Source organism: Chelon labrosus (assembly GCF_963514085.1).
Source record: "Chelon labrosus genome assembly, chromosome: 23".
NCBI classification, from domain to species: Eukaryota; Metazoa; Chordata; class Actinopteri; order Mugiliformes; family Mugilidae; genus Chelon; species Chelon labrosus.
In genome coordinates, this window is record NC_140356.1 from 17,878,199 (window position 1) to 17,902,854 (window position 24,656).

Below are 24,656 nucleotides of genomic sequence, written 5' to 3' on the forward strand. Positions count from 1 at the left end.
GATTCAGGAAGGAAGTAGAATAACACGAGAGGCAGGAAGAAAATTGTCGTTGGAGGCCTTGAAGACAAAAGCTGGATTATTTTTCCTCGCTGTGATTAACTGCTTTTTTTTTTTTTTTACCACAGCTGAGAGAAAAAAGGGGAGGTCTGTACAAGAGCTGATAGCTGCAGAGAAGAACAGGAGGAAAACTGGCTGCATTGTCTCTTATCTCAAGTTGAAACGCAGTCTTGACCTCCTGGGTTTTTTATTTTCTGGCGCATGAAAGAAGGAATAAGAGAAAGTGAAGGATGGAAAGAGGAAAACTAGCAAGAGATGCATCCAGAAGTGTTTTTATTCTTAAACTAAATATGCAAATATCTTCTTTGGTTTATTTAATTTGACATTTAAAGACCAAAGACATGTCTTTCTTTCTCAGTCTTTTTCCTTCTTTACCTTCCTCTTTCTCCTTCACTCTCATCTCTTTATTTACTTACATTTCCACCTGTCTTCTTCCTCCTCTTCCTCTTCCTTCTATTCACCCTTCTTTCCTACTTCTTCTTACAGATCGTCTTCACCTGCTTTTGTTTGCAGAAATAAGAGAGTAAAGGATGCAAAGGAAAGTGTTAAAGAAAAGTTGTTTGTGAAAGATTTAGATGGTAAAGGCTTTTAAATAGTTTTTAGGCTTAGACTAAATATGCAAATGTCTTCTTTGGTTTGTTTAATTTGACATTTAAACCCCAAAGATGCGTCTTTCAGTGTAGAAAGGTTATATTCTTCTTTTATAAGTTAGTAAGACAATCATATAGTCAAACACCAAATCAAAGATCCAGACTCTCATCTGATTGTGTTTAAAGCTGCAGGCCGCTGGACAACGTCGCCATCTAGTGGTCGAACAACGATTCTCTCGTTTCTGTGTCAAACAATCTTGTAGATTTATTTTAATAACCAAAGATATTTTTGTGGTGTTGCCTGGAGCAAAATATATTTTGGAGGAGGCCTCTTCCCAACATACAGTATATATAAATATATATAAATATAGTTTAGAGTTTTATTTAAAGGGGTTTTAACCCTGGATTATTCTACTATCAGACACTGGGTTGATGCTATGGAGCCAAGAAAGGGCCTTTTTTATTTGAATCTTAAAATGCAGTCATGTTTTTTTTTTTTTTTTTGGATTATTTCAGAGAAAAAGACAAAATTACAAACTCAGGATGTTGAGTTTGAAAGTAGTAATAGTTTAAATGGAAAACGCAACAGAGTGGCATCATGGGAAATGTAGTATCATGGTGTATTTTGGAGCTTGACGCCACTGATTTTTAAATTAAAGTTGCAGCAGCTTTGTGAAATTTGTGAAAAACACCAAATTTAAAAATTAAAAATTTAAGCTGTAAGAAAGTAATTAGCCACTTCTTATTAAATGGAAATTTGGCTCTTTGTTGCCTCCATATATTATCATTTAAAGTGATGCAAACGTCTGCATGGAAACCGTTGATCTTAAAGATGTGTTGTAGTTATTTTAACTTCATTTTATTTTTTATTTTTTATTTTTTTGGGGCACTTTAACGTCTGGATTCAGGGAAGACTGGTTTTTAGTTTTAATATTTTATTTTCGTTCTCCTGTTTAATCTGCACCGCCATCACACTCTGTACTTTTGTCTTGACGTCTGATACACTATATTTGTGAAGCTCCACTCATTTTCTGTTTCAAGCTCAGTTTATTTTTTGTTTTTATTTTTAATTTTTTTATTTTTTTTTGGTCTCAACGTGCTTCCGTATGAGTTAGCTGTGAAATTCATGCATGTTAACCTGATACGTGCTTATACTAAACTGGGTTGAAGCATGCATTGTTGTACATACAAACAAGTTGGACGTCATATCAAAAACAAAATCATTTTTGGTGACGAGATGAAAACTAAATGTTCTAAAAGTTAAACAGAGTGGATGTGATACCTTGTACGTATTCAGAATGCTTCTTTTAAGGCTGTTCAGTCTTAATTTGAGTCTTATAGTGTGAAAACCACTGGATCTGACAATAACTCTTAATCTTAGACACAAAATCTTTAAATTCTCATTGGTGTCAAATAGTTTTCTGTCATTTTACACCATTTTGAACTCATTTTGGGAAGAAAATTGGTCGACTGATGTTTCCACTTTTGAATAATGGTTACAGACTACTGCCACCTGCTGGTTTGGAGGGTTATGTCCTTTTTTGCAGAACATTTATACCAGCTGTAGTCTTCGTGGTGCGTTCAGGTGCAACTATTTGGTCCAGACACAGGAAACATGAGGCTTAAATGTGGGTTTGTTGTGTCTGCGAAGCTCTACTGCTCAATTTCCAGAGCTTTAAAGCAGCGTAATGAGATATAATAGCATCGCCCAGATCATACAAATCTAAAATTGACATTTCAGAATTAAATGGTGTAAAATGACAGTTTTTATCTGTATGTACAAGATAAGTTGTCTAAGTTAAACTTGTGAACAAAAGAGTTTTCAGTCATGATCCTGTCGACACATCTAGATCTAGAAAGTTGCTCCTTTTTTTTTTTTTTTAATCCAGGTTTGCGTAAATGTTCAGCTTCACCATTTGATGCGAGTGAACGGCTACTAGACGGACTCTGTGCGCTAGATTTGTTTCGTCCGGCTGTAAAGTTTAATGCCAAATTGTGTGCAGGTGATGTTAACGTATTTTCCCAACGTTGCTGGGCTGACTTTGTAGAGAAGCTTTGTGCGTCGTCAAAGATAATTTCAGACCTGAGCTGCTTAGTTAAGAGTTATTTCAGTCGGTCTACTCCATATTAAGGTCACTATAGAAGCCATATTTATTGACATATTTGAGTTGAAGTTCGAGCAGTGCCTTTTTAAAGTTCGACAGACGGAAAAAAACAAAAAAAAACAAAGGTTTTAATCAGGAGGACAGTTAACGGGAGAGGCGAGTTTATTTTTGTAGGTATCTTCTTTGATTTCTCTTTGGATCGTTACCAAATGTGGCCTTTCCTCGAGCGAGACGGGCTTCATCCATTAAAGGTGGAATTAAAAAGAAAAAAAACCTCTCTCTCTGTGTTGGATTGTTTTTGTCTATTAATTTATTTACCTGCAGCTCCTGTGACCAGTTTTTACCTTCCAAATATTTGCTTATTTCAGGATATCATATCAGAATTAGTTTCTTTATTGTGTATATGTAAATAGAAATGTTATTTTAAGACATAAGACAAACCATAAAGAAAAATAAATGCTTTTACTCTCTACAGCTACAAATCGGATAACGAAAGCCAGTTAGTGAAGTGAAAAATGGATTGTTTCTCTTTTAAAATATCAGAATAATCACCTTTTTTCTGGTTTTCAAGCACAAATAACAACTTTATTTACAAAGATTGTAAGACTACGTTAGCTTAGCTTAGCATAAAGACTGAAAACATAGGAAAAAGCTGTACTGTTTCTGTTTAAAGCTCGCTAATTAACATTTTGCAATACTTATCCTGTGAGGGTAGTTGTTGTTTCCCTCTGTTTTCAGTCCTTATGCTAAGCTAAGCTAAGCTAAGTTAATCAAAGCTAATGGACGCCAGGTATTTAATTAAAATAAACAGCTGTCAGAGTAATTAATTGTGTTTTCATTGCTGTCCAGACAGGCTTTATGCTTCTGTGAAGTGTTTTGTATTTAGAAGCAGCTCCTCCTCTTGTCCCCTGTTTGACCCCCAACTCGAATAACCTCCGAGACACAAGAGGGGATTCCCCCCTCCTTCTTTTTTTTTCTGCCTCAGACAAACACTGAAACTCTGTGAAGCTGTGAAGCTGCAGGACGGAACCGGAAATGACACACAAACAGCAGCTAAACCCGCTTTCACAGTAAAACCACAGTTACGTATGTTTTTTTGAAGACGTTTAGTTTTTAATGATTTATTTTTATAAATATTTCTTTATTTTACATAAGCCCCAGTTGGTTAATTTCATTTAAAAAAATAAAAGTAGAAAACAAAGATCGATTATAATTGTAGTGGCTTTCCTTCAGGTCACAGTGCTTTTTTAATGTCTAGAAGATTAGAAAGTAAAAGTAAAACAGTAATATTTGAAATTTAAAGCAATTATACTCAAATAATTTAACAAATAAAATAATGTAAAACAATAAATATATAGGTATTGTTTAAATAATGTATAAATAAAACAATTTGACATATGTCTACTTAATAATAAAGGTTACTAATTTAATTTAAATTAACTTAAAAATGATTTATGCGCTTAAATGTCTCGTCTATTCACAAACTACTTTTATTTTGACGGTCCACGCCGGATGTGCCTGTTCCGACTCGGGCTGGTTTTACGTGCAGCTCCTTCTCCCGCGGACACAGATTCAGATCCGTGTGATCCAGCAGGAGGACGAGACGCGCTCCCATAAGTCCGCCATGTAAGTTTGACACCTTAATTTATTTAAACAACTCAAAACTAAACCCTCCACATCGTCTGTGGTGTTTTTTAAACGTTGGTTGAAGCGGGAAATTGTGAAAATTCCCCTCTTTACGCCAAACTCCGTTTAAAAATCTCTCAATTTAAAGGTACTTCGTTTAAAATAAAAACAACCACGGGGTGAAAATCAATTCGATGCAGCTTTTCGACTCACTGTGACTCTGTCTAATTTTCGGCTTCAATAAAACACATAAAGGAGCAATTTCTTAAATGTTTTCAAAGTTTTTTAAAGTTTAAATGTCACCTAAACACAACATTTAGACAAGATAATTCACTTTTTTTGTTTCATTTTTGCCTTACTATATTTAAATAATTTAAAATCTAATGCAAGCCCCAAGAAGGAAAAAAAGGTATACATATTTTGAACTGAGTTTGGCTTAGACTTTGTGCAAGGTGCCAAAACAGTGTTTTTGATTATGACTCCTCTGCTGATGCATGAATTATTTTCATGTGCTGCGTTTGAGGGCCCCTGGGGGAACCATTACTGGATGCATTCTGTAGGTTACGTCTTCTTCTCTTATCGGCAGCAGTTAACCTCTTGAACCCCCCGGCTCCAGATGTGAATTACAACACCAAACAGAGCTGATGACAGCAGTTTTGCAACTCGATTGGCAAACAAGACACAGAGAAAACAAAAGGCAACAACGTAGAAGGAGTTTAGATTCATTTCTTTTCATTTAATCAGTTAAAACATCTATTTAATTCAATTGGCTTCAACTTTGCCCTTTAAACTGTTGCACAACTTCCTCCGGGGTGTCACTTTCCAGCAGAGCTGTCACAACAATCACATTTTCTTCCACTCAGATGTTAAAATGTCACGTCTGAACGCAGATGATCAATTTCACCTGTGCTTGATTCTTACGGGAGGAAATGAGGATCCAGTTTCCATCCAGGAAATGGGAGCAGCTTCGTGCAGCCTGGGGCTTCTTATGCAAAGGTCACCTTAACATGTGTGACGCAACGCACACATGTGTGGGCTCGCTGGCGGCGGGACCGGGGGGAGAACGCAACCCAGTGGTTTAGAGGCACTTCTGTCTTGCATGAAAAATTGAGGTTCAGCCGAAGTTGGATCACTCTGATTGGATGTTCAAGCTCGGCCAACCAGAGTGCCAGAAGGGAAACGGGAAGTTACGAAAGCAAACAAAAAGTTCAATGTACCCACAGGAGCTTAGGCTGTAGGAAAAGTGGACGCCATGACAACTCCTCAAAAGTGAAGCCAAATCATGTGGAGCATAGGTTATATAAGCCCCTCCCCCTTCGTATTAACTGATGGGACTTGGGGCAAACTTAATTTTTTTTTCTGATTTGAGTTATTTAATGCTATAAAAACAGGATGTGACATCACGATGATTGACAGTTGCCTCCCAGCTCAAAGCAGCTCTTCCTGTTTCACCCATTTGAATGTTGACTACTGCCACCTGCTGGTGGGAGGAGCTATTTCCTCTCGCCTCTTCCGCTAGCTAGCTGTTGGGTTTTGCCTTCATGGTGCGTTCAGGTGCAGGTTTCATCAGTTTGTCCTCATGCGTCCTTCGTCTCTGGCTCAGGTTGGGGAGGAGATCTCTGCTGGTGGCTCTGCTGGCCGTGACCGTCGGACTTTACCTGCTGCCATCTCCCATCGACCCCAAACCACATGTGTGAGTGAAGAGCTTTTATTTCTTTACCATGAACTTTAATCTAATCTATATTCTATCGGCTTTTTGGCGCCACCTTCAGCTCATGAATTTAATTAAACGTTTGGCACGATGTCTTCTGTTTTCAGACTGAAGGGGCCTCCTCCGGTCCTCGAGGGGCCGCTAGCTGTCAACACCCTCCTGCAGAGGGGCCGTAGGCTGTTTGCTGGGAAACTACAAGGACCAGAATCCTTCACTGCCGACGGGAACGGTGAGTGAGTGGGACGTGTCTCCTCGTTTACATTCAGCTCTAAAAACCAAACAGACGTTTCTGATTTGTGGTTTTATTCAGCCGTTGTTGCTTTTGTTTATTGTTTTTTCTAATAAATAAATTAAATATATAAAATCTGTGATCTGTGTTTATTGTGTGTTTCAGGTAACGTGTACACGGGGACTGTAGACGGGAAGCTGTGGAGGATCGGTCCTGACGACAGCCTCACCCTCATCACACACATGGGACAGGATCTAGCAGAATGTGGTTGGTGGTTTAGTTCCTGGTTCTTGGTCTGAGGTTCCACTAAGAACCGTTTAAACACTAGAACATGTCTCTGGTTCATTCTGAGCGTGTTTACCTTGAAACATGGAGGCTGATGAACCGAGCTGGAATCAGTCTTGGTTCATCTTCCTCTTCTTCTTCTAAGGGGTTGGAGATAAAGTTAGAGGGGAATTAATCTCCTCTTCCTCCTCCTTCCTTTCCTCCTCCTTTTACTTCTCATTTTTCTTCTCATCCTTCTCCTTCTTTTTTTCTTCTTCTCTTCCTCCTCCTCCTTTTATTTCTCCTCCTTTTTCTTCCTTTCCTTCTCCTTCTTCTTCTCCTCCTCCTTTTTCTTCCTTTACTTCTCCTTCTTCTTCTCCTCCTCTCCCGCTTTTTCTATTACTTCGCTTCCTTCTTTTTCTTCTTCTCTTCCTCCTCCTCCCTTTATTTCTCCTCCTTTTTCTTCCTTTCCTTCTCCTTCTTCTTCTTCTCCTCCTTTTTCTTCCTTTCCTTCTCCTTCTTCTTCTCCTCCTCCTTTTTCTTCCTTTACTTCTCCTTCTTCTTCTCCTCCTCCTTTTTCGTCCCCTCCTCCCGTTCTTTTACTTCTCTTCCTCCTGCTTCTCCTTCTTTTACAACTCTACTTTCTCATTCTCCCCTTTATCCTCCTCCTTCTTTTCCTCCTCCTTTTTGTCTCTCCTTCTCCTTCCTTTTCATCTTATTCTCCTCCTCCTTCCCGTTTTTTATATTACTTCTCTTCCTTCTTTTTCTTCTTTTCTTCCTCCTCCTCCTTTTACTTCTCCTTTTTTCTCCCCTTTTCATCTCTTCCTTCTCCTTCTTCTCCTCCTCCTACCCCTACTGTTTCTATTACTTCTCTTCCTTCTTTTCCTTTTTCACATCCTCCGCCTCCTACTCTTCCTTCTCTTCTTCCTCCTCCTTATATTTCACCTCCCTTTACTTCTTTTATTTCTCCTCCTTTTTCTTCTCTCTCCTTGTTCTTCTTCTCCTCCTCCCCTGCTTTTTCTATTACTTCTCTTCCTTTTCTTCTGCTTCTCTTCCTCCTCCTCTTTCTATTTCTCCTACTTCTCCTCCTTCTCCTCCTCCTCCTCCTCCTCCTTATTTCATCATTGTAGATAACTGTTGTTGTGTTGTGTGTCTGCAGGCAGCAGTACAGACTATGAACCCGTGTGCGGTCGTCCTCACGGCGTTCGTCTGGATCGCCACGGTCAGCTGATCGTCACAGACTCGTACTTCGGTCTTCACAGCGTCGACCCCACGACCGGCGAGAAGACCTTACTGCTGTCCAGCTCTGAAGGTTCAGCGTGTCTGTCCTGTTAAATGACACTTGACAACAAATACTTATTTCCTGTCTTAAACCCTCTGATCCTCTGTGTCTCTGTCTTCAGGCGCTGACGGCGTTCCCTTTGCTTTTCTAAACGGTTTGGAAATCTCGTCAGAAACAGGGATCATTTATTTCACTGACTCTTCCAGTCGCTGGGGACGCAGACACGTCAAACTGGAGGTGAGAACAGGATTTTTTTGTTATTTTAAATGTGACTCTTCTACAAACCAGTCCTCTATATCTAGTAGATATTCAGGAGAGAGAGAAGCTGAAGGAGGCAGGTGGCATTTGGGTTATGTCAGTGTTGCTTGGTAACCAAAGCTCTCCAAAACACACAAGAGGACACTCTGGCTCGGTTTTTGTGGCCGTCCATCCGGCCTCCGCTCCCCTGAACAAGAGGAAGTCCATCCAGCAGCGCTGGTGAGACGCCAGGATTAAAAAAAAAAAATCTGTCTGAACTCACAGTGATTTAAACACCAGGAAGTCATTAAAATATGAAAATTCAGGGAAACTGATGGTCAGATGTGATGTGAACGTCTGAACATTCTCTCCTTCCTTAAACAAAACAAATGAGCGTGAATGTGTTCAGATGATGTCGCTGTGACCGACCTGAGTGAAGTTTTGTTCAAATGGTGACCACTGAGAGAGAAAAGGAAGTCATAAAAATTTAGGATCGTTGCTCTGAAGGTCATGAATACACAATAAATAAATAAACTGAGCTAAACTGCAATAAAGGCTAAACTAGTAGCTTAAACTATGCTAAGCTAAGTTAAACTATAAACAAACTAGTTTCTAAACTAAACTGTGTAAGCTAAATTAAACTGAAAATGACAAACAAAGCCAAGCTAAGCTGTAATAAAGGTTAATCTAGTAGCTAAACTATGCTAAGTTAAACAAAAACAAACTAGTTTCTAAACTATGACGACAAACAAAGCTAAGCTAAACTGCAATAAAGGCTAAACTAGGAGCATAAAATATGCTAAGCAAAGTTAAACTAAAAACAAACTAGTAGCTAAACTATGCTAAGCTAAGTTAACCTAAAAACGACAAAGCCTCAAGCCAAACTGCAATAAAGGCTAAACTAGTAGCTAAACTATGCTAAGCTAAGTTAAACGAAAAACAAACTAGTTTCTAAACTAAACTGTGTAAGCTAAATTAAACTGAAAATGACAAACAAAGCCAAGCTAAGCTGTAATAAAGGCTAAACTAGAAGCTAAACTATGCTAAGCTAGGCTAAATTTAACTAAAAAACAAACAAAACCTTAACTTAAACACATAAGAAGATAAACTAAAAGTTAAATCTAAAAAATAATGTAAAAGCAAAGCTTAAACGAACTACATTAAAACATAAACTTGTAGCTAAACTATGCTTAGACAAATTAAACCATGAAGTTAAACCCAACTAAGCTAAGCTAACCTAGCTAAATTAGGCAGAGTTTTAGTTTATAACTGTGATGAATGAAAGTGATCAGCTCTGATGTTTCAGGTGATCGAGCTGAACAGCCTCGGTCGTCTTCTCTCCTACGATCCTCGGACAGGAAGTGTGACGGTGCTGCTGGACTCTCTCTACATGCCCAACGGCATCGTCCTGTCGCCCGACGAAAGCTTCCTGCTGCTCGCTGAGACCAGCATCGGACGCATACTGAGGTAAACTCTCACATGGAGTCATGTTTTTAAGTCTTCAGAGGATTAACTGATCTGTGTCTGCTCTCAGATATTGGCTGAAAGGCCCGAAGGCTGGCACCAAGGAGGTGGTCTTGGACAACATGATCGGTTACCCCGACAACATCCGCCTTAGCGACCATGGAACGTTCCTGGTCGGCATAACGACGCCTCGCTTCCGGAAGTTCATGCCCCCCTTCCTGGATATGATTGCCCCGTACCCGGCGGTCAAACGCTTCCTGGCCAAGGTCAGTGAATGTTTTATTTATTGATGATTGATTGATTGATTGATCGTTCAGTGAATAATGAGAGGTTAAGAGCTAAATGTGTTGAAGCTAAGCTAAATTAAAAGCTAAACTAGAAGCCAAACTGAATTATGCTAAGCTATATTAAACTAAAAACTAAGCTAAACTACATTAAGAGATAAACTTGTTAAAGCTAAGCTAAATTAAAAGCTAAATTAGAAGCTACACTAAATTATACTAAGCTACATTAAACAAAAAACTAAGCTAAACTAAATTAAGAGCTAAATTTGTTTAAGCTAAGCTAAATTAAAGACTAAACTAGAAGCCAGACTGAACTATGCTAAGCTACATTAAACAAAACACTAAGCTAAACTACATTAAGCGCTAAAATTGCAAAGCTAAACGACATTAAACATTAAACTAGTAGCAACGCTGAAAGTCAAGTTTTTAAATTGATTGTTTTGCTTTATTTAGCGACATTAGCTAAGTCCCTGAACAGCGGTGTTGTACTGACCAGTTTAACCGTTAGCACTAAGGCTAATGCTAATTCTGAACCCATGTTTCCAGGTGGTTCCTCTGAGCTTCTACAACCTGCTGCTGCCCCGCTACGCTCTGGTCCTGGAGCTGGGACTGGACGGCGACATCGTGGGAACTCTTCACGACCCCGACGGCCGCCTGACGCGGGCCGTCAGCGACGTCTTCCAGCACCGAGGGAGGACTTACCTGGGCAGCACTGACCTGCCGTTCCTCCCCGTCCTGGAGGGCCAGGAGAGCTGATGATGGACAAACGCAGACTCAACGTAGGCCTGTTTTTAAATATTTTTTTAGCGGTTTTAACTTTTGTTTTAACCCGACACATGAAGCCACCAGGATTCTGCTCTTTGTGGCTTCAGCTAAAGTGTCCTCAGAGTAAATATGATCGTTAAAAGACATTTTAGGACATATGGACTTCCTGTGGAAACAAGTTGTATATCTAAAAAAATAGAGCTCAGTTTAGTAATAGAAAGGAAGATGATTAATCTGAACTGAACTCTGAGACGTTGAGATGAAGATGAAGATGAAGCAGAAACAAACCTTCACTCGACTGGACGTCTGAGGAACAAACTGGAATAAAACATCTCACTAAAAGGTTTTTACATTAACACTGGAAATCTCAACTTAAAACTGAAAACTGGTAACTTGTACTGTTGGAATTTTAGACTGTAAAATAAATATTTTATGTTATAATTAAGTTGCTCTGAGACTCATTTTATGATGCAACTAAAGCTGAAACTGAGTTAACAGACCAAAAACTGTTACTGTTCGGACTTAAACGATCTTTATTTCCAGCTCTATCATTAAAACCTCCTTTTTTTTTTTTATGTGACGATGCGCTAGATTACTGTATAAATAATCAAAACAGAGCGTTTCACACTTCCTAGCCTCCTAACCTCCTAGCCTCCTAGCCTCCCAGCTAATAATAGCTCCTTCTAGCTTGCTAGCCTCAGAGCTAATAGTAGCTCCTTCAAGCTACCTAGGGTCCCAGCTAATGGTGGCTCTTCATGGCTTCCAAGCCTCCCAGTTACTGGTAGCTCATCCTTGCCTCTTAACTAATAGTAGCTCTTCTTTGCCTCAGATCTTGATCTTGCTTTTCATAGCCTCCCAGCTAATAGTGTCTCTTCATTGCCTCACAGTTAATAGTAGCTCTCCCTAGCTTCCAAGCCTCTGTTATTGGTACCTCTTCCTAGCCTCAGACCTTGTACTAGCTCTCCCTAGCCTCTTAGCTAAGAGGAGCTCTTCCTAGCCTCAGATCTCGTAGTAGCTCTTTCTAGCCCCCCAGCTAATAGTGGCTCTTTATGGCCTCTTAGCTAATAGTGGGTCTTCCTAGCTTCCTAGCCTCCCAGCTAATTGTTTCTGTTCCCGTTTCCCCTGATGAATAATGAATACAGACTACTGCCACCTGCTGGTATGAAGTGGTATTTCCTATGTGTTACCTTGGCTGTAGACTTTCTGGCTTTTTTGAAGCTAGTTTCTTTTTTATTTAAAGTCAGCTTGACATCTTGTCTTTACTTTTTTAAACTACAAGGCTGGAAGTAAAACGACAGCTTTAATTAACCGATGGAGTCTCTTCTGCGTGATCTCTTGAGAATCTCTTTATTTGGACAAAAACACAAGCCAAAAATACATCGTACATCGTCAAAAACCACTCAGAAAAATAAAACTAAGGGTGCCAAAACGAAACAGTTCTGACAGATTGGAAAGTGCATCAGTGAATTGAAACAAAGTGATCGACTTTTACGTGGATAAATAGTCACATCTGTGTGAGTTACGTTCAGTCCTGTGGTCTCTAAACTTTTACTCCAGTCCAGTTCAGAACAGGTTCAATACAGAGGAAGAAAGAGCTGCATGACCAAGTTATTATTGTTATTATTATCCAAGAACAACAACAGTAGCAACAGAACATAGAAAATCTTTGCTGTAACTGATTAACAGGTAATTCATCCATAATAAAAAACTGTTAAAGTAAAAACGCACAAGAAAAAGATAAATGTACAGCAGAAGGGACAGAGCTGATATTTTTTCAGATATTTCAATATCAGCACAAAGTACTGACTCGAGGCAGCTTTAAAGGAGCGGTCCAACTCACTAATTTCTTGCCGACACTTAAGAAGAAAAGATCGAAACCACTCATGTCTGTTTATTGAACATAAAGTTGCAACCAGGGGATGTTTAGCTTAGCATAAAGACTGGAAGCAGATGGAAACGGTTAGCCTCGATTGATCTGTTAGCAGATCTAAGCGAAGCAAGACCAACTTAATTAGTTCACAACTAAATGGCTCTGATTGGTTGAGAATTGAGTCTGGCTGCGTTAAGCCAACGTATGCCAACAGCCTAAACTCTCTTCTTCCAGCGTACTCCAACAAAGTTTCTTTCTTGAACACGTCCTAGGTTCTACAGCGATGAGGAAAAATGACAGACGCTGAATTCATAGAACCGAAGTTACATTCATAACTACTCTGCTCCTAAATCAGCGCTGGACAGTTGTCACGAATGGAGACATTAGATGTAGAGACCAGGCTGTAAACAAGCTTAAACATGGAGGTCTACGCAGATTGACTCACTTTTTGAGTCAGCATCTAGTGGTCATTTGAGGAACTGCAGTTTCTATTATGCCGCTTAATTTAGACGTGCTGGTGCGTGCGTTGTCACATCTTTACGCTAAGATAATCGGCTACTGGCTTTAGCTTCATGTTTAGCATGCAGATTTACAGGAGTGGCATCAATCTTCTCTTTCTTGGCAAGAAAGCAGTCATGATCCTAAAACCTTGGCCTATTTATTTAATCTAAAATACATCCGTGACAGGAGGAACACTGAAACGAAGATGAAGAACAGACATGTGGCATTGAAATTAAGTTCCCTTAAAGTTCAAAAGGAGAAAGTCCTCATGTCTCATGATCATATTAAAGATTTTATTTGGCCTTTAAAAAGCTCCAACCCACGAACTTAAAAAAAAGAGATTTATTAATTATAAAGACAAACATGATTGATGTAAAAACTGAGCTGACTGAAACCCCGTTGATGGAACAAGGATTTCTTTTGGCATCCTCATTTCATTAGTCTGTTAAATTTCAATTACAATGCTACAAACGTGACTTTTAATATTAGTAAACTATTTGATTTAATCTGAGCTTTAAACTGACAGGTACGTCTCACATAAACTTGTAATGAAAGCTAAAAAAAAGAAAAAGAAAAATCAACAAATCTTAGAAATCACTTCCTTCCTTTCAAAACATTTTAAACATGCCATCTTTAGACTTCCTAAGAATTTAAAGCAAACCTGTTATTTGAGTTTATCTGACTGGTCTTGGTTTATAGTAATTATTATTATTTAACTCGCTATCCAGTTACAAGGCACTAATCTGAGTGAGATGTGTCTTCTGATGATTTTCCAGTAGGTGGCGCACTTTCCTTTCTTTTTTAATTTCCTTATTTTTTACTGTCCTGTTATTGTCGTAACAACAAAAGAAAAAAAATTAAGGATTAAGGATTTATTTATTATAAACTTTCACCTGAGCTCAAAGCACACATGTGTCTTTTGGTTTTTAATGATTTATTTGAAAAACTCCAAATTACTGAGAAGCACCTAAACACACCACGAGTGAACCGGATACTTGGACGCATAAATTAAAAAAAAAAAAAGATTTAAATTGATATGACCGACTGAGAGACCGAGCGGACGTTTGGTGCAAAGTGGAAACGAATGCATCTAAGGAAACAGGAAGTGAGTTCATAGCTTGCTAGTGTAGGTCAGTCTTGAATAATGTGGCTTTCTCTTTAACACCTATCGATAAACTCGCCGATCGGCGGCGGGAAGGGACCTCCCGTCTCCGTGGCGACCCAGCTTACGAACGTGACCTCACCTGAGGCGGCTCAGGAGGCCCCCGGGAACAAGGCAACAACAGCAGGAGAGTACAAATCACAATACAGCCCTTCTTCCTCCGTCTGCTCCATCCATCCATCCATCCATCCATCCTCCTCATCCTTTATCTCTCATTTCATCCTCTGTCTGAGTCTGCTGAGCCTCCAGCTGTGGCTCGTAAACATCTGTCGGGGGTCAAATTTATACCTAAGGGGAAAAGAAAAACAATAATATTTAAAGAAATAGATAAAATTCTACTTTAAAAACTGGATATTAAGAAAGAAATGTGCTCTTTAATTCAAAGACCTTTAAGTTAAACCAAATCTTGTTTTTAGACTTTTTTGAATGGACTCTGGTGCACAGTTCAGCAGCTTGTTTGTGCTTTTTTCTTTAAACTTCTTCACTTCTTTCAGCCTCTTATCATTTCAAGTAGACAGCAACGAGCCCTGTGATCATTTTAGATCAGATTTTAGATTATTACAGCAAGAAACTGACCTCGGATCGTACACGCCAGGTGTTCGACACGACTGTCCGGAGCAGGACTGCAGCATCATCAGCCGATGGTTCATCTTCTCCAGGACTTCCTGGTCGATGGTTTTTGCGATGTTGGTGAGCTGGAAGGGGTCGGCCGTGACGTTGTAGACTTCTACGAACACCTGCAAGAGAAGCACGTCCATGAAACGGTGTTAACGAGCTGGAAAGAGTCGTATTTGTTTACCCCAGTGTAATTCCTGACACTACCACCGAGCGGCAGTAACGACATAAAGACGTTTTATAGCCTAAACACTGTGGATTTATGTTAATTGTTTCCAGCTATAATGCAACAGAAGCAAATTAATTTTTCCTGTACCTCGTTATCGTCAAACTCGCAGTACTGCAGGTTGGCAGAGGGGGCAACGGTGCGCACACAGGCGTAGGTGTTGTTGTACGAGTCCTCGCACACGCAGTCTGGGAAGCACTCCTAAAGAAGAAGAAGAAGAAGAAGAGTTATTGAGCTGCACAGTTCATCGTTTCAGCTGAGGTGATTTTACTATTTTATTTCCTCCTTTCTTACCGACACTCCCGGCCCCAGCAGAGGGCAGGCGGGGTCAGACACGTTTCTCCCCTCTCCTTCGTACTCCACCAGGAGGTCTGTCCTCCAGCTGCTGCTGTTCATCTTTCCCTCCTGCACAGAGAGGGGTGGGTTTGTACAGATGACGTTCAGCTTTAACTTGCTTGCTGCTCTAATTTAATCACATCCTAACACTAATAACAATTTTGGCTAATGTTATGCACAACACTTGCACTTTAAGGCGGTGGCACATCAAGCTGACAGTCAACCGTGTGCAGGAGTTTGGGCCATTCACATTCAAATACACGATTATTTTCACAGCAACATCATCATGTAAAATGAATAAACTGCAGACCAACTGATCAGGAGAATTCAGGGGGAAGCAGCTCTATACGATGGTTTACAGCTCTCCTTAGCCTCCTAGCTAATAGTAGCTCTTCCTAGCCACCAGTATCTCCTCATAGCTTCTTAGCCTCCCAGCTAATAGTAGCGATTCCTAGTTTCCTTGCCAAGAATAGCTTTCTATCTTCCTAACCTCCCAGCTAATAGTAGCCCTTCCTAGGTTCTTAGCCAATAGTAGCTCTTTCTAGCTTCCTAGCCTCCCAGCTAATAGTAGTGATTCCTAGCTTCCTAGCCTCTTAGCTAATAGTAGCTCTTCATAGCTTCCTAGCCTCCCAGCTAATAGTAGCGATTCCTGGCTTCCTAGCCTCCTAGCTAAAAGTAACAATTCCTTGTCTCCCAGCTAATAGTAGCGCTTCCTAGCCTCCTAGCCAACAGTATCTCTTCATAGCTTCCTAGTCTCCCAGCCAACAGTAGCAATTCCTAGCTTCCTAGCCTTCCAGCTAATAGTAGCGATTCCTAGCTAACAGTAGCGCTTCCTAGCCTCCTAGCCAACAGTATCTCTTCATAGCTTCCTAGTCTCCCAGCTAATAGTAGCTCTTCCTAGCCTCCTTGCCAACAGTAGCGATTCCTAGCTTCCTAGCCTCCCAGCTAATAGTAGCTCTTCCTAGCCTTTTCCAGAGGTAGGACCTTTTAAATGTATTCAACAGCAGATTTAGTTGTAGAGTAGTTTCAGACTCTTATATTATTTAAGTTTGAATGTCGTTCTTTATGTTTCGGTCTGAGTGAGACCATCAGCTGTTGCTCAGACAACTAGAAGTGAAGTTTGTCTCAGATAAATACAAATTAAAAACCAATCAAAGGCATTATTAAAGTTAAAACAACCATGCCTCCCTCCGCCCTTAGTGATGACATTAAGTTTTGCATTAATCAGACACAACAAAAGGAAACACATTAGCTCAGCGACCTCACCATAATAGGCAGGAAGGACATGCCGTCCATCTGAGTCTTGCTGACGTTGTAGCCAGCGATGTCCAGGATGGTCGGACCGAGGTCGACGTTCGCCACCAGCACCTGCCAACGTGACACGTTCGGTTTAATTCAGTTCAACAAAGACTGTACTGGACACACAGATGAGTCAGAACAACAACAGATACAGATACAGATGGTATCATATCAGCCATAGTTGGTGAGGGAGAAAACTGATGGGCTCATGATAAGTATTTTATTCAAGGTAGAATAAAATAAAGACTTAAAATCAGTAGGATATGACTTAGGCTGTAATTAAAGACACAGTTTAAGCTCAAGGTTTAATAGTGACCGTGTGTTTGTACCTTGCTGGTCTGGTTGGGTTTGATATTGGGTCCTCTGACCATGAGAGGAACTCTGATGTCAAACTCATAGAGCTGCCTTTTATCCAGCGGGAGGGAGAATTGACCTGAAAGAAAAAGAGCGGGAAAAAATATATCTCCACTAAAGTTTTTAAAATTTTATATTTTGTGACTTAAAAACACAGATTAACCCGTAAAAAACAAGTGTTGTGCAATTTGGCCCCTCCCCCAAGAAGATAAGCCTGCTGGCCTGAGCAGGCTCCGCCCATATATGGAGGGTACATGCCCCCTAGTGCAGAATGAGTCATCAACATTTTGAATCTTTATCCAGGAGACGCCAAGCTCTAAAATACCATCTAATAATTTACTTTTTATTTATTACTATTGGTTCAGATATTGATCTAGTTCATCTTCATAAAAACACGTAAAACATTTCAGATTTTAAGAAACCCTTAAAGCAACAGCACATGCCTACCTGTGTGGTAGCCATTATCGGATGTAAAGAAGATGTAGGTGTTGTCCAGTTCGCCTCTGACCTCCAACCTCTTCACTATTTTCTCCACCAGGTCGTCCACCGAGAGTAAAGTTCGCCACCTGCAGGCCAGGACGAGCAACAGCAATTTATTCAATACTATGACCTAAGAGGGCGGCTAGTAAATATGAGAGATATTTCAGTAGACTGACCGTTTCCTGAAGGCATCATCCAGAAACTGAACAGAAGAGTTGGACATGGGGGTTTTAGCCTGTCTGATCAACCAGTGTTTGTCCTGAGGAGAGACGGAAGGAAACACTTCCTGAAGAATTCAGTTTTTCTTTTTTGCTTTTCAGTTGTTTTACACCAATGTTTTAAAGCTCCTACCTTCCCGTGGACGTTGAAGTTGGGGTCTCTGGGAGCCTTCGTGGTGTTGAAGCGGTCCTGGTACTGAGGAGCTGCCGTCCACGGGGAATGGGGCGCCGGCGTGGACACCATCATGAAGAACGGATCGAAGCTGGATTTATACTGGAGGAAGTCTAGAGACATGTTGGCCTGAAAAAAATACAACTTTTAATATGATCACTTATAATGGTTTGATTAGTTGAGTGGTATATGAATTTGTCTGGTAAAACTGTGAGAAATCAGTTTTATATTATTGCAAATTAAATATATTTGACTTTTGAAAGAAAACAGTCGACTGAAAGAGAACAATTTTAAAAATAACACTCAAAGATTAATTATTCACGTGTCCAATTTTACTGCAAAAAATTTACTTCGGCTAATTAAAGGGCCTTGTATCAATAAAACAAGGGTGTTGTTGAATGACGTCAAATGTACAGAGGTACAGTCATGGTCCGATGCCTCACCAGTACGTCTGTCAGGTAATCTTTGCTGTAGTCCGCTCCATGTTTCTGAGCCTTCCCATTCACGGACAGAGTGTAGTTGTAGTACTTAGAGTTCTTCTCCTGGAAAACACAACCAGAGCTTTATTAAAAAAAATAACAATTTCTCAAATGAATCCCCTCCACGTAGAAATACCAATACAGCATTGTTGAATAATGCAAATATTTTTAAAGGTACAGAGCAGAATGTTTGTCTCCCCCTTCTGGCAGTGAGAGTAATTACATGCACACGACATATGCCAAGCTTGGAAGCCAGATGAACTCAGATAACAGGAGCTTTAAAGGAGCAATTCAACATTCGGAGCGCACTAGTTCACTTTCTTGAATACTTCCAAGGTTCTATTTAATTTCTATTGACTGCTAGATATGCTAAACTTCCACCTCATTGAACTGAAGCTGCATTCATAACTATGTCGCTACTTTTCTCTTACAAACTCTGTGCCGTGAAGCTCAAACATCCAAGAGAAATGAGTGGTGGGTGACTTTAATTTCACCTTGTTGACAGCCTAACTCGTCTTATATTAATAGTATTTTTGACTACTGAATGACACGGATGTTCCCAATGTCCCAATGTGACTAGAATAACAGAAAGTGAAAATAAGAAAAGCTCCTACAAGCTTCTGTACAGTATGTACAGTGTGACCTCCGAAGACAATCTCAGTCTTGTTGCCAGAGTTGTGACAAGAACACCGTGTCTTTCTTCTAATTATAGCTTTTCAGCACAAGCAGGAACCTGCACGAACCTCCTCTCTCTCTGCGTGAAAAGCATCTGGTTCACACAGATTTCAAACCCGCCAGATTCACATCAGTGAAGCCGTTTATTTTGTTTGTTTTTTTTCCAAATAAAGCGACGCAGAAATGTACAAGCCGAGACCTTGACCTCTCTCTGTTTTAGATAAACTTTCAGATCACGAGACTCCAATCTGTGTTGGCTTAGTCTGCGACGGCGAAGATAAACGAGCCGTTACCGCCGTGAAATGACTTCTGTAAACCAGTCTGAGACGTTTTGGAAAAAAAAATCAATCCGTCTGGCTCCTTCTGAGTTTCCAGTCACATGGCTTCACATTGACGGATGAGATAGACGCACCGTTGCAAAAATAATAAACTTCCCACAGATAGTCAGATATCGCCTTAAGCGTGAACAAGTGCACATACGGTGGAGTCCAGGAGTCGGAGAGTGCAACAGAAATCTATTAAAATAATCAGCAAGTTGGAGGATTGACAAAAATAAAATGCCTCTTGCAAAATGGGTCAGTTCAGATACTGATGTCTGACAGAAAGAAGAAGTAAACGTGGCTGGAAGGTTAGAAGTATGAACTCACCAGTCCGACCCAGTAGCTCCAGCCTGGAGGAACGTGCTCCACTCCACCAGCCTCAGAGTGTCCATACTGGAAGACACAAACAATTAAATGGCGCATATATATACACACAGTACTCTAATTAGTCCATTATTTTATGCTAAATGTTTAGACTTGGCTTTTTTTGTGCCTTCTAGTTTCCATGACTCACTGCACTCATTTTCCAATTCAGTTAAAGTAATCTTTCCACTTTCTGGAAGTAAGTTGGGCATCATTGCCTCGGACCAGCGAGAGTGAATTTATGTGCAAAAACATCCTGAATGTCTCAACCTTTATTTTCTGCCATTAATACGATATTGTTCTTGATGGCAACCGCTGGAAAACGTGAATAAACACTACGAGATGGAAGAGATCTGAGCGCTGACTGAGCCGTTAACATTAAATGAAAATTAAAAACTGTTTAACTGCTTCACCTTCTGATATCTTAAAGGGACGGACACAACAACCGGCTACGAAGGTTCGACTGAGTCTGGACCAAAAAAGATGCACTTGAACACACCACAAAGACCGAAGTCTGAGTAAACAGCAGGACAGACGTTTGTTTTTTACCAATTCTTGCATCATAGAAAGAAAAAATAAACAGAAAAGGACAACTCTTCTGAATTCTTCGTCTCCAGCTGAATTTGATTGGTGTAAATTAGGCAAAACTGTGATACAGGGTACAAGACGATTGCTTCAACCTGCTGGATATTTGGAAATGAGTGCAGTCACAGATTCATTTTGAGGGATTTTAGGGAAAGAAAGTTAACAGGAGTGAAAGCGAGAATTGTGGAAACAGAAGTGTCTTTTTGTTTGGTGAACTGGGTGAAGTGACCCTTTTAACGTTTCCCCGTTTGACCATCTGTTAATCACAAGTGCAGCTGGATGCTTTTATCGTGATATTAAAATCTTATGATGGCGAGTCTTAAGACCGTTTTCATAATCAACATTTAACAAAACCCATTTTGAGCGTCTTTGTCTCACATTGATGCTTCTAAAAAACAAATATCAAACATTAATGGAGTTGACGGCAGCTGCAGCTTGATTATTATTAGTTGCTTCACTATTCTTTTCTGACTTACATTCATGTATATTCTCTCACCTGGTTGAGATATTTGCCAGCGAAGAAGGTCTGATAACCGGCGAAGGTCTTGAGTAAAGCGGGGAAGGTGGTGGCCTCCTCGCTCTTCTGCCAGGCTTTGCTGCTGCAGTTTCCCTCTAAGGTGTTGTTGATGACGTGGTGGTTGTGGGGGTATTTCCCCGTCAGGATGCTGGCCCGGCTGGGGCAGCACAGCGGGCTGGCAACAAACTGAGGAGGAGGGGAGGGGGGAGTCAGCAGAATGACAAAGCAAGACACAAGGGAGACAGAAAACGCTGACAGTAAACGATCTTTGACAGTGACTGATGTGAGAATCAGACTTACCGCGTTTGTGAACGATACCCCTGCATCACCGATGAGCTTTTTCGTCTTGATCAGCGGATTCTGAAAGACAAACACGTTTTATGAAATTAATTTGTCGGCCTCTGATGCACTCCAAGCGAAGCCAAATTGTGCAGAAGGTTTCGTTTTTTGTTTTACTGCCTCCAAGTCGAAGCTTGCCAACGCTGTGAAGCGTTCTGGAAGGAAATCGGTAATGATTCACTTCCGCTAACGAGAGTATTTAAGATAGACTTAATTTATCGCACCTCTTTTAAACTTTAACTGAAGCCGAACGTAGTTTTAAGAAAACAAAGATGAAGTTGGAAGTTTACATACGCTTAGGCTAAAGTCATTATATGATCTTTGCACAGATTTCATGTTACCTTAGTGCTTCAATAGGACGTCTACTTTATGCATGAATCAAGTAATCGAATGGAATATTTGTGGGCGTAAATGCAAAAGCATGCGCCGGCATTCTGGCCTCCAAATCTGACTCGGTTCCACCGGTTATGTTCAGGAGGAATGAAGGAGACTTATTGTAAGGAGCTCGTGGAAGGCTGCCAGAAACATTTGACACGAGTTAGACTGTTTCGAGGAAAGGCTAACAAATACTAAGTAGACGTATGTAAACGTGTGGCGCACCGGGGACGCGGTGGTAAAGAAAGAAAAGCTGAAATAAGTGTTCGTCTCTTCTATTATTCTGACGTTTCACTTCCTAAAAAAGCAGAAGTGATCCTAGTGAGCTGGGACGGGGAATGTTTATGAGGATTAAAACTGACATCAACTGTATTCTTTGACCTAAAGTAATCAGATTAAAGAACCTAAGGAAACTCAAAGAAAGGAAGAAGAAAAAGGAGAAACAGAAGATTTTAATTAAAAGGTTTTACACTGCACACTGCTATCAACATTAGAAAAGACTATATTGTACAAAGTAGTGTGATTACAGCTGCCACTATCTGCTAATTAACATTTTCACTTACCAAAACCTGATTTTTTTCACATTAAATAATGATGCGTTTTAGTATTTTACATATTTATAAATGCCTTGATGTCTTTTGCAAGCATATACTGTAATTTCAGTACATTTTTAGTCACAGGAAAGAGTAAAAATAAAGATAATTTAACATGCTACCAGCCTGTCTTTATGTGGAGAAGGCCTTTAAATTGTTAAATATTTGAATGAACTTCTGAATTGGTTTTCAGCATGGAGGATGAGATAAGGCTGCTGACTCTGTGGCATCCCGAAATGATGTCTCCAATCTGGAATGTGACCTGTCAGCTTAACCAGACTGGACTAAATGTCAAGTTTACGCCAAATAACCACTTGTTTTTCACTAAATTAGTCAAATAGCAACGTCTCGGATGCACCGATAACACAAAAACAACATGAAATGCGGCGTGTAAAACGATCAAATTCGCTCACCAGACCCCCGATAGCGATGTCCAAGTCGTCGGCGAGGATCAAAACAATGTTTGGTCTCCGGTGTGATTTGGCAAACACCCCGGTGCCCAGGTTGCTCCACAAAGTGACGCAGATCAGCAGACAATTAAATAACGTCGGGCGACAAGTCCGATTTGAGCCCATTTTTTCTTAATTCAAGTATAAACTACAGAAGCTGTCAGTCTGCGCCGCCGCTGTGTGACTAACGACAGCGTGAAATGATGTTACCTCGTCCCCTCTGAAGGAAAAACAACGAACAGGATCGGCCCTGTTCTTTTTGAGACAACACTTCCGTGTTTGATGGTCACGTGCCGCTCGGCTACGGAAGCCTGAGTCACCTGATTGGAAGACGCAAAGCCTCCAGCGTGACTAACAGGTAGCATTGCGTGTTATTTTAAGCTTTAATTCACTAACTGTATGCTTTATATATTATTTATTCAGTGGCTGTATATTATTTTAATGTTTATAGTCTTTTAAAAGGAAAATAAAAACGTTTTTGCCATGTTTTGGATGAGTAAACATAAACTTTATTCATCCACAAGGGAAATTGCTTGGTCACAGTAGCTTAGTTGCACATAAAAAACACTCTTAAGAACCGCAGATAAAAGAAAGATTAAATAAATTAAAATTCATTCATTCATTCATTCATTCATTCATCTTCTGTAACCGCTTGTTCCTGTTAAGGGTTGCGGGATCTGCTGGAGCCTATCCCAGCTGTCATAAAATAAAATAATAATAAAAAGATATATAAGTAAAATAAACTCTAGTAAAATAAAATAAAAATAATATAAGCAAAAATGTACAAATTAGCATATGGACAAATGTACAAGAAATAATGATGGAAGAATATACATTATATACACAGGGATGATAATAAGGTGCAATAGTGACACAAAAATGTAAATATACCTCTTTTCCTAAGCATTTATAATGTTGCTCTAAAGCCTCTGTGTGTAGGTGGACCATGCCCCACCAACAATAACATCAAATATTAAAATTACTCCCACAAACACTTAAAAACGTTTGATCGTTTGATGAATAAATATATGCTTTGAGCTGTATTTTTTCTGATTAATCAGCTTTATTGAGATATATTGTTGTATGTGATCTTATGCTTAATCAGACATGTGTTTCTGTCATTTAGATATTTGTTCGTCAGAGGGTTGAGTGCATTTTACAGCCATTTTTTTACACATGTAAACCAGTGACAGGACTGCTAATGTTGCAACAGCTATTGATTATTTTTCATAATTCAGATGGGTTAATTGTAATATGTAATATTGCAGTGATTTAAGAGGCAACTGTGTTAATAAAAGCTACTTTTGAGTGTATTTTAATAACAACAACTATTTCCCAACTGTTGATATGCTGTAAACCCATCAGTCTGTCAACCCATTGTGTCATTGTCATTATATATTTTCAAAATAGTTGTTTGTGAATTGGCCGGTCAATTCTTATTGTTTTTTATCAGTTAAGATGAGTAACGCATATCTAAAAGTGCCAAAGCAATATTGAAAATAGTCACCACTGCTTTACAATAGTTAAAATTTCCACTTAAATATATTGTGATTTTTCTAACGATATAAGCTTTTACCTTAATCCATTTGAAACTTATTTTTGACTAAGGATATACCCTAAAAAGTAAGAGCAGTGGGCCTCAAGTGTATGCTGATATAAGTTGTTGTGTTGTTTTATCTTTATTTATTTATTTTAACACTAATTAAAGTTTTTTGGAGTGAATTATTTCTTATTTGAGTGACCTAAAAATCCTCTGATATTTATAATTCCTTACATTAAACACCAAAAAAAAAAAAAAAAATTAAAAATGACCCTGTGTTTTCTATTCTTTCCTGTTTCCTAACTAATATAATAAAGAAATGTGTGTTAAATGTGCACTACAGACAACCAACAGTACTAAAATGCACTTTTTAATTAATTAGTTTAATAATTAAAAACGCAAACAAGAAAAATATCTAAAGTTTAAAGCGTAAAATCGTATTTTTTTTAATGCTACGTTCAATGTTTACACCTAACTGTAGGTCTCGGTGAAGCGTTTTCAGAGTCGCTCTCAAAGGCGGGAGCTGATTGGTCCAGGTCTTTTCGGCTCCTCTCTGATTGGTCGACCCAGCAGC

The 24,656-nt window shown here is 39.6% G+C and overlaps 2 protein-coding genes across 2 annotated transcripts; one reads left to right on the forward strand and one right to left on the reverse strand.

Annotated features, from left to right (window-relative positions):
- Nucleotides 1-4,337: 4,337 nt before the first annotated feature.
- LOC311508326 (adipocyte plasma membrane-associated protein) lies at nt 4,338-11,044 on the forward strand. The gene is made up of 9 exons (XM_084573035.1): nt 4,338-4,378; nt 5,982-6,071; nt 6,197-6,318; nt 6,484-6,585; nt 7,742-7,894; nt 7,986-8,101; nt 9,408-9,568; nt 9,636-9,831; nt 10,396-11,044. Coding segments are annotated over exons 1-9 (1,152 nt in total). The 5' UTR covers nt 4,338-4,376; the 3' UTR covers nt 10,606-11,044.
- An 878-nt stretch (nt 11,045-11,922) lies between these two features.
- Nucleotides 11,923-22,865, reverse strand: gnsa (glucosamine (N-acetyl)-6-sulfatase a). Its single transcript, XM_084573698.1, has 14 exons — nt 22,507-22,865; nt 21,087-21,146; nt 20,766-20,972; nt 19,649-19,714; nt 18,291-18,389; nt 17,809-17,976; nt 17,634-17,716; nt 17,425-17,543; nt 16,953-17,056; nt 16,591-16,692; nt 15,283-15,393; nt 15,079-15,189; nt 14,724-14,884; nt 11,923-14,435 (listed from the first exon to the last, which is right to left on the reverse strand). The coding sequence occupies exons 1-14, from the start codon at nt 22,666-22,668 to the stop codon at nt 14,360-14,362; spliced, it is 1,629 nt and encodes a 542-aa protein (XP_084429824.1). The 5' UTR covers nt 22,669-22,865; the 3' UTR covers nt 11,923-14,359.
- Between the last annotated feature and the right edge of the window lie 1,791 nt (nt 22,866-24,656).